The sequence below is a fragment of the Botryllus schlosseri genome, chromosome 5, assembly GCF_051294905.1.
Source record: "Botryllus schlosseri isolate E-star chromosome 5, Bs_hap1, whole genome shotgun sequence".
Classification (NCBI taxonomy): domain Eukaryota; kingdom Metazoa; phylum Chordata; class Ascidiacea; order Stolidobranchia; family Styelidae; genus Botryllus; species Botryllus schlosseri.
The window spans coordinates 17161746-17171226 of record NC_137240.1 but is presented as its reverse complement, the minus strand read 5'-3'; the positions used below and the strand labels follow the sequence as shown (position 1 = coordinate 17171226).

Here is a 9481-nt window from a genome sequence, read left to right as displayed (position 1 = left end):
CCTTCGTGCCGTATACCACTGGTATGATTTTCCGTTGCATTGAAATTGATGAAAGTCGCCACGTAATTCACGCAAATGTGTATTGAACCGTTATACTCGTGCGGTTATCTGTGTTACTTGCACTAAATACAACTTCATATTACGCCCAAACGGTCTTGACGCATCATTACGTTGCTGTGTTTGCTGTGATATTATGTACTTCGGATCAAATCGCCACGCAGGATGTATTTTACGTAAAGCATCAGGTTGATTAGTTTGATAAACAAAACCAACGTCATGGTTGCGAAATTCCTTCGACATAGAAGAAAGATCAGTGATATAAGTTCCCAAGACCGTATGTCACCACGAAGGTTATTTTTCGTTGCGGAGGCCTCGACCTTGATGTTGTTGTGTGTATGTGGAAGCTGTAATTCAATCAGTTAAATTGCCTTCTTTTGAAGCACAATTGCATATTTCATCCATTGCAAAAAATATTTCTCAAGTTATAAGAGAGTTCGTTTCTCGTTAGGTCAGTGATTCCTAAATTATTTTACTCGGGAACCCACTGAGACACTGTAGCATACCAAAGTTTGTTAACCCCAGCATTAGGTACTGCTTCAGTGAATTCGTTGCTTAGAACTACTGTATTTTTCAGATGAGTTTATAGTATCATGGGGTTACCATATATGGTATACGCCAATTTTGTAGGAAATCCATACACACGTATATGGCGAACAAAACCACTTGCGTTATAATCGCCAATCACAACAACCAACAACAATACACACGGCGACCTGTTCTCTTTGCAACCTGACTGCATCACCCGCGATTGACCAACGTGTGTTCAATCAGTGACCGGTGTAAATTGCAGGAGTTACGGCATCAATCGCAAAATATCGCTGGATACTGAAGAGAGCGAGCGACGTGCGTTCGTTATGAAGTCGGAGCGATACGGCAGAGAATCGGAAATAGAGGAAACCTTTTTACTGGAAGGGAAAAGACACCGCGTCGTCCCAAAAAGATGGGGGATATCATTGCTAGTCTGTCTCATTACGCTTTTGGATGTGTTCGGTTACGCCAATTTTTCCTTCGTGAACGACATCACGTCGAGTTACTTCGGAATACAGCCCGCCGTGACCGACCTGCAAGCAATCGCTAACCGGGTCGGAATAGTGGCAGGTGCGCTGGTGATTTGTGCGATCGGGGGATGGCTAGATCTTCAACAAATGACTTTGCTGGCATGCGTCTTTCTCGGCAGCGGTTCATCGCTGATCGCGATTGGAGTTGTGTCAAAAATATTTGAACTTTTGGTTGCTGGGATGTTTTTATCCGGCTGTGCCGGTGGGATTATGATATCCATAGGACAGCTAGTAACTGTGAATTGGTTCCCTATAAATGAAAGAGGTAAAGCCACGGCGTTGTCGCTGGCTTCAAGGATATTCGCTGCCTTGTTGTCAAACGTAGTCGCTACCAGAGCTATGGGGATTTCATACAGCCATCAAGAACTGGAGCAAATGAAGATCCACCCCGAGATTGCCGAAGATGTGGATAAAAGATTTAAAATCGTTTTCGCGTCAATATTCGGTTCTATATCATTATCGTCTCTAGTTTGTTTGATTTTAACGATTATATTCATCTCTGACAAGCCACCTATTTTTGAATCTGAAGAACAACTGGTAGACCCTGTCTCGGAAAGTACGCCATTATTTCGAACCCCGTCGTCCTATAGCATAATATCGGAAATGAGGGATGTTGGTATTCTGTTCAGAAATCGATCGTTCACGATATTCTTTGTCCTGTACGCTTTTGCCATGACTGATAAAACTTACGGCGACACCCTCATATCGTCTCTGGTTTTGAAAGAATTCCCCCAATCGAACGATCAATTCGTCGGGTTGATGTTTATATTCGGAATCATTATCGCAGCTTTTTCTGGGCCGTTAGTTGGTCAAATTCTCGATAAATCTTCCAAACCGAGATTAACAACCGTTTTAGTTACTTCGCTATTGATCGTTGCATTTGTTGCTTCCGCAATTAGCTTCCACATTCACAGCATTGTCGGTGTTTTTGCGTCCTATCTAGCGGTAGACAGCAGTCGCTATACATTGCTGGTTTGTCTGAAACATCGCGGATCTGGAATAACTGCCAACCAATCCAGTTCGGTCCGCTTCAAAGCATATGGTATCCTTACCGCAGGAGGGATGACGTTCATCTCAATCAGCACAATCTTCGTCCGTTTATTAATGGACCGTTTAACCTCCAGCGTTGGCGTTTTATTCCCAGTGCCGTTTTTGGTGTGTTTAGTTTTATCGTTACTATTTCTCTGGGCGTATTTGCGGGATGTTAAACAAATCTAAATGTGTTGCGTGCTCTTCGTTACCGCTGAATATTGTTTGGAAAGGATGTCTTCACCATGTATGACACACGACTTTCATTCCAGGCTTCAGTTTCGCAGTAGAATCATGAATCGTTGAAAAATATATAACACTCTGTATAAAATGTTGGAAATAAGGACTTGGTATAATCGGTTCCGGTTCGAGTATTAAGTTCGTGTAGAATGGAGTATTCGAGTATGCCCTCCGTTATGACGTGATAAGAATTATAATGATATGTATCTTTCTGCTCCGCAAGGAGAATGACGACAGCTACACAATACACATGCAAAATCATTTAGTTTTTCTGGAGCAGGACTATTTTTAGCTCTTTGCGACCATGACCGTTGTAACTTGTGGGTATATATCACTGATTGATAGAAATGTCGTTCATTGGATATTCGACGCCGAGATGATACGACTACCCGAGTTTTTCGGGGCTTACCGATGGAAATGAAGTGTTTAAACAATATATTGCGTTTTTTTCACACTTGATGTGAAATGTGCATATTTTCAGTACTCGAGAAAATTGACTCTCTCTATACTGGACTCGAATAGTTGTGCCAAGCCCGTGTCGCTACTTAACATTTATTATTTTTTCATTTCATACATCACAAACCTTTTAATATCTAGTTAAGCATTTATCATGACTTAATTCATTGTGTTTACAGCAGTATATGTCTTCAATTCGACCTAGGATCGTTGTCTAAAACCATCGGTATTAGATGACCGAATGTTAGTGACTTTGTGGGATTTACGCAAGTCGAGAAGTATAGAGTTTCAACTTTACACCCAGAAAGTTGATGAATAGACTGAAAAACGCATAGCCTACATGTCTGAGAAATAATGCAATACCCGAGTAAACTTGCTTTCGCTATCATGTTCGTCTCCCTTCCAAAGTCGTGACTGTATTTTTGAAGAGTATTTCTCTGCTTATATACGACTATCGACTTCTGTATCGGTCGTCTGAGACAACTCCGACAGAACTGCCGCATTAAATATTTCCGAATATAGAATATACTCAACCAAAATTGAACTTCATTCTTGTCAATGTTTTATACAATCAGCGATTGCCAGGAAGTTTGTTACCAATATATGTACGGCGGATGATGAGTTATATGCCGTTTGCCGATGTAGTTTTCGCAAGTTTTAGTTTTGCGATGTAGTTTCACTAGCTATACCAGGGGTTCTCAGCCCTTTCTTGGCCATGGCCCATTTTCCGGTTAGAAAATGTGTTGTGGCCCACTTCTTATCTCTTATCCCACCTCTTATCCTGTTCAATGCGTGGTAATCGACGGCGCCGATATGCCTGTTTCTCTAAAATATGTGCATTTTTCTCTTAATTTGCTGCTGATATTTAAATGTATACCTTTCGGCCCATGAAATCACGCCAGGCGCGACGAAAATTTTCAAGTCGAATAAATATCCTCCAACAAAAGACCAACGAAATAATCTTGAACCCCTTCGCTCCTGCAATTGGGGGTTTGGGTGCAGCAGTTACGGCCCTAGTAGTTCATCGGCTTAAACTCCTGTGTATACTAGGATCGTCCGCTGCTCCATTCGCGACACGAAACACAATTATCAAATCCGCGCATCCACTGTGTGATTGGGATTTTAGTTCCACTATTGTGGGGAATAATATAATCAACAAGCCTTTTGGGGTACAGAACTTCAGAATAACGCGAAACAATAACTTCATATTGTTAATTTATTCGCTAGAAGCTTTTCGACTGACTTTTCATCAGTAGCGAACGTCAGTAATAGGGTGGATTAAATTCGAAATTTAGGAACACTATTTTGTCTGTATGACGTAATAATAACAAAAACAAACAACTAGTAGACACTAGACAGGCAAGATACGGTATAGTAAGGGCATCTTATGAAATATTTCACAAATCTGTGAACTATATTGTTACCAAACAATTTCTTCACGAATATGTCTGTCAAGGTCTCTTATAACATGTGTTAAAATGTTGAAGTTCAACTCTTGTGGGAAACCCAGAAAAAAAGCTGTTGAATTTGACAAATTTGAAAAAAATAAATAAATAAATAAAATCTTCATCGGCTATAAGTAACTAAGGATGGGTTAACTAATGGTTTTTCATGTTTCTCAATTGATTGGTAAAATTCATATTTTACTACAGGCTGTTTTGTGGAAATATATGTAAAAGTAATGGCACTGATGGTATAGTTATCTAGTCATAAGTACACCGTTCCGAAATTCGATACCGAACGATTCAACAAATTCTGTATACTGTAATACTGGGTAACACACACATATATAGGCTTGACACCAGTTCAGTAATTCCTTAAATACAGTTCTAAGCCATGCAGCAGGGTCTAAAACGGTATTTTCTGTATCATTCCGTTCTATAAGATGGACGCAATTGTACCGAAGTAAAAAAGCTGCTATGAATCCAGCACGGCCTTGTATGAGTTCATTGTCAATTGTTACTGATTGGATCGTCGCTGTTTCACCATGATTTCTGATCCTTGGCATATATATGGATATATTTTATCATGGAAATCTGGGTTTTTTCAACATCATGTTCGCCAGGTTAATTTTATGTTTGAAAATCGATTAATATTAGTTCAATTAATTCGTAATATCATTATGTTTAAAAATGCACGAGCTTCAGTTGTCGATTGACTGCTGGATTGCTGCATTGTAGAGGGATTTCGTTCTATTGTAACCGCAGAGTCTTGAGAAACGGTTTGCCACTAAAATGAAAGGCCGTGATGTGATGGAGCTTTATTGCATACCAACTTCCAGCTTGCAGAAAGTTATATTCATAGGGCAACTCATTGGAATTTGGAACCGTTTTCTTACAATTTATGTCGATTCAGGACTTGGCTGCTAGTATCAATGAGTAAAATAAGATCTTGGTTGATTTCACAGCTTATTTAACGTCGACTTGCAAAGTAATAATTTTATTTCACACGAGCTTTTGGGGCAACGCGCACTTATTATTTTCGTAGCAATGCGTCAAAAAGAAAACGACATATAATTGGTTTTTATATTTGCATTGTTAACCGACCAAAAGGTATAGTATGAACTGTTATAGTTTCAATATCAAGGGCTAAAACTTGGTTCTATGTCAATATGACTGTCAGATTCCATTTTCTCAGCTTTCGCATTGGAATTTGAGTGAAATACAGGATCTGGGTTTATTTAGCGTCCACATCTGGGTTTTTCCGAAATATCCCAGTGGCGTCTCTGTGCAGCTATCTATCAACATACCATGGAAATTGCCTTAACTGAGGATAAGCGTGGTGACATGAAGTCCTTCATGGAAACGGTGACTGATGGGGAAATGGGATCCAGACGTTGTGACCCAGTATTGCGAGTATTCGCAAAAAGGGGAAGAACACCTGCACTCTGGGTGGAGTACCAATACATGGTAGATATGCCCAATGTCTTTATCAGAACCGAGTGACTCGCAGAGGACAATGGAAATCTGTCCTGCATTGTTACCAAGATGCTTTACACCTGCAGGCCATCATCAGCGGTTCTCAAACTTTTTTCGGCACGCCCCTTGATAAAAAATTTCGCCCCCCCCCTCTTATCGTCAAATCGAAAAGTATTAAAAAGAGCAACCAATGTTTGCAGCCCCAATGCATTGTTTGGTGGCACGGGAGGTATTATGGCTGTTGAGACACTTCTCAAATATGTAGTTGCAGTTGAATAATTTATTAAACATAACCATTGTGCAATGATAACATGTAGCACATAAATATTTTAGCGATTTTGGTGCCTAATCCCTTTTGTTACCCCACTGATCTTAGCTCGAACGGACCTGACCACAACCTAAATTAAAAACCAATGGCAGCTACATGCCTTTACCAGTTACACTTCATTCAGGGACATCTTCTGGTTAGTGCAAGGTTCGGTATCAAAATCTAGCATCAGTGTGTGGATGGTACGGCGGAATTATGACATTTCAAATCGAAAGGCCTAATTAGGATTATTTCCATTGTTGAAACTGGAAGTTTTAGCACAAATTAAAATCATTCCGAGTTCAAGAAAATCATTTCTCTCAAGCGGCTTCGCGCCTCCCCTCAGATGCTTCCACGGCCCCCGCCACCAGTTTGAGAACCACTGCATTAGAACGTCTGCCGCCCACGGGAACCAGGTTGGTGAACCCGCAGATGAAGAATGAGCAACAGCTTTTCTGGCCACAGATGTTGGGTGCCCGCTCCCAGTCATCTGTCAGATGTCAACCGGCGAATGGAGGAGGACGTCAGTAGACATGTACATTGTACCCGTTCACAGAGAGCTTACCAAGACACAGATGAAGCGAGATGCAGGGGCCATTGAACTTGTCCTAAAATAGTTTGAAGAAATGAAGCCATTCGTCAACGATGGATAAAAGGGGTTGCTCATGTATTTCTCAACTGGATTCACAAGTATACGGTTGATGGCGTAGTCGAAATACTGAGGGAGCAGCTGAATTCAGGATGGCCATTGGCCATGCAGATCAACCTGGATGAAAAGTCAGTGACGCCGACCGTGGTTGTCATGTCAAAGGTGAAAGGATGGGTTTTAATGACTCGAGTCACGATTTTTTATGACTCGACTTGACTCGAGTCATTTTCTAAAAATACGGATCTGTGAATTGACTCGACTTCTCGATTCATTGCGCATGACTCGAACCAAGTCATGTGACTCGAGACTCAGACGGCAAAGACCAACATTTTATGGTAATTTCGAAGAATAGTAAAGTAACCAAACTATTGGTATTTCATCTAACAGTACTTGTACTTGAAAATGCAACCAGAAACTGCTAAAAGTGAGGAAAACTAGTATATTAGAAATGCGAACCATTCGATATCACCAAACAGAGGTATAAAAATGGGGATTTAGCATGGCTTTAACTAGAAACTGAGCAGTATCAACACAATGACTTGGACTCGGACTCGAGCCATAATACCATGACTCGGACTCAACCCTCTGCTCGCTGACTTGGACTCGGATTTGACTCGGTGGTATATTGAAAATGAATCGACTAGACTCGAGTCAAAACTATAAAATTGAGATTGATTTGTGACTCGGAGCCTTATGAGTTGGTTACAACCCTGGGTAAAAGCCCTGTCATCGCAAAGAAATGTCCTAAGGTTTAGGAGTAAAACATTCACATTGACTCATTGAAGTTGTTCAACCGACTGATCATTTTCACCCAGCGGGATATGGATGTTGCGACAAGCTTACTCCTTTCCCGCTGTCCCTGTTCAGCAACAAAAATCAGAAGATGAACAAGGCTACAAAGGCAAAATGTTCGAATACAACCTTGTAGGCCTTAACTGAACCACTTGATTTGACTAATCAACCATGCTGGACCCTCATAATTGATGGTGGATGGCTTCTGTACGTGGTGAAGTGGGGTCAACGTCAGACAGGTAATTGCCAACAATTACCCAAGCTACGTGCAGTATCTGGGCCGTTGCTTTCAGAATTTCATTGTGGTCTTTGATGGTTACAACAGTTCACCAAAACATACAACATGTTCTCAAGGAAGACAGCGACAGGAGTGATAAAACCAGAAAAAAAACTCTAACAGAGGGTGCAGCTTCATAACATTCACTCCGCGAGTACCTGCCGACCCAGGATTTGATTCTTTTACAGAGCTTGTCTCCGAACCCCAGCGATTACAGATGGACAATAGGCATGCATAGATATGAGCCTGATTGCAAAGATTGCAACAACCGTATATACAGCTCCAAGAAGAATGAGGTCACGTGCATTTCCGGCTGTGGAGTATGTAAAGACCCTATAATGCAATAATTGCAGTTACGATGATGTTGAGTCCGAAGAAGGCATAGGCAATGCCTGTTGAAATGTCTGATATTGTGCATGTGAAATAGGCTACCTCTTCAGTGAACATAGCTATGCAAAATAAAGGCGATTTTGTGCATGAATATAAAAGTGGATGTGGCGTTTTTCACAAAGCAGAGCCTGTAGTGAATTATAAGTGTTAACAATCAATTGAGAATCATGGAAAACCATTATTAAACACGTCCTAAGTTACTTATGGGCGATAAAGATTTTTTAATTTTATTTATTTATTCATTTTTTAATTCGTCAAATTCACAAAGCAGAGCCTGTAGTGAATTATAAGTGTTAAAAATAAATTGAGAATCACGGAAAACCATTATTAAACACGTCCAAAGTTACTTATGGGCAATAAAGAATTTTTAATTTTTTTTTAATTTTTTTTAATTCGTCAAATTTAACAGCTTTTTTGGCGGGTTTCCCACAAGAGTTGAACTTCAACATTTTAACACATGTTATTACACACCTTAACAAACATATTGGTGAAGAAATTGTTTGGTAACAATATAGTTCACAGATTTTCATAAGTTTCCCTTACTAGTAGTATTCAATCCAATGATACAGTCAATTGTGTAACTCTTACGTCATGTGACTCTTACGTTATGTACAATGATTTCCAGGGCGGACATTTTAAACCGACTCCAAAGATTAATGCGCTCCACTAAATCCTCAGTCCATTATGATTCGTTGTGGTGGTGCAGTATACCTCCACCAGGAGTTGCTAATAATTTGCAGTTATGGCTATTTTTATCTTACAATAATACGACTTGCCTAAGTACAGTAAATCTATACATCAATTACAATTCATTCCGAGTTCATTGCACACCCCTTTCAACGGCATACGACATATGACCCCGCCGGAATACTTGGTTACTTCAGCATTACCTTCCAGTCATTATATAGTCGAAATTATTTTAGTTGCTGTTAGCCGTAGGTTGTCATAGCCAGTGGAAAAAGCCGCCGTTTCTCCCTCCCGTTTTCGACTTGTACATGCTGGCTCCATACGTGCCACTACGGCTCATCAGAGTCGGATGAAAAGCTTTACGCAGCCTACGTATAATTAATATGAATATATGTTTAGCGATTAACGTAACAAATAGAACTAAACTTACAGTAATTCTAAAATTTTCTAAATAGCTCCGTGGCCCACCTCAAATGCTCCTGTGGCCCACCCTTTCGGAACCCCTGAGCTATACGTATCATTGTCTGTTATTCGATTGGAGTGTAGTCAGAGCGATAATGCTGCTATAGGATATCGCTACAGCACGAATCGAGTGGAAGATTGCTTAAATATCCGAAC

At 40.4% G+C, this 9481-nt stretch overlaps 1 protein-coding gene across 1 annotated transcript; it reads left to right on the top strand.

The window, feature by feature from the left end:
* The first annotated feature begins 612 nt into the window (after positions 1-612).
* Positions 613-4406, top strand: LOC145439263 (uncharacterized). The gene has a single exon (XM_080316759.1). It carries the CDS (start codon positions 915-917, stop codon positions 2334-2336), a length of 1422 nt encoding a protein of 473 aa, XP_080172885.1. The 5' UTR covers positions 613-914; the 3' UTR covers positions 2337-4406.
* Positions 4407-9481: the final 5075 nt, after the last annotated feature.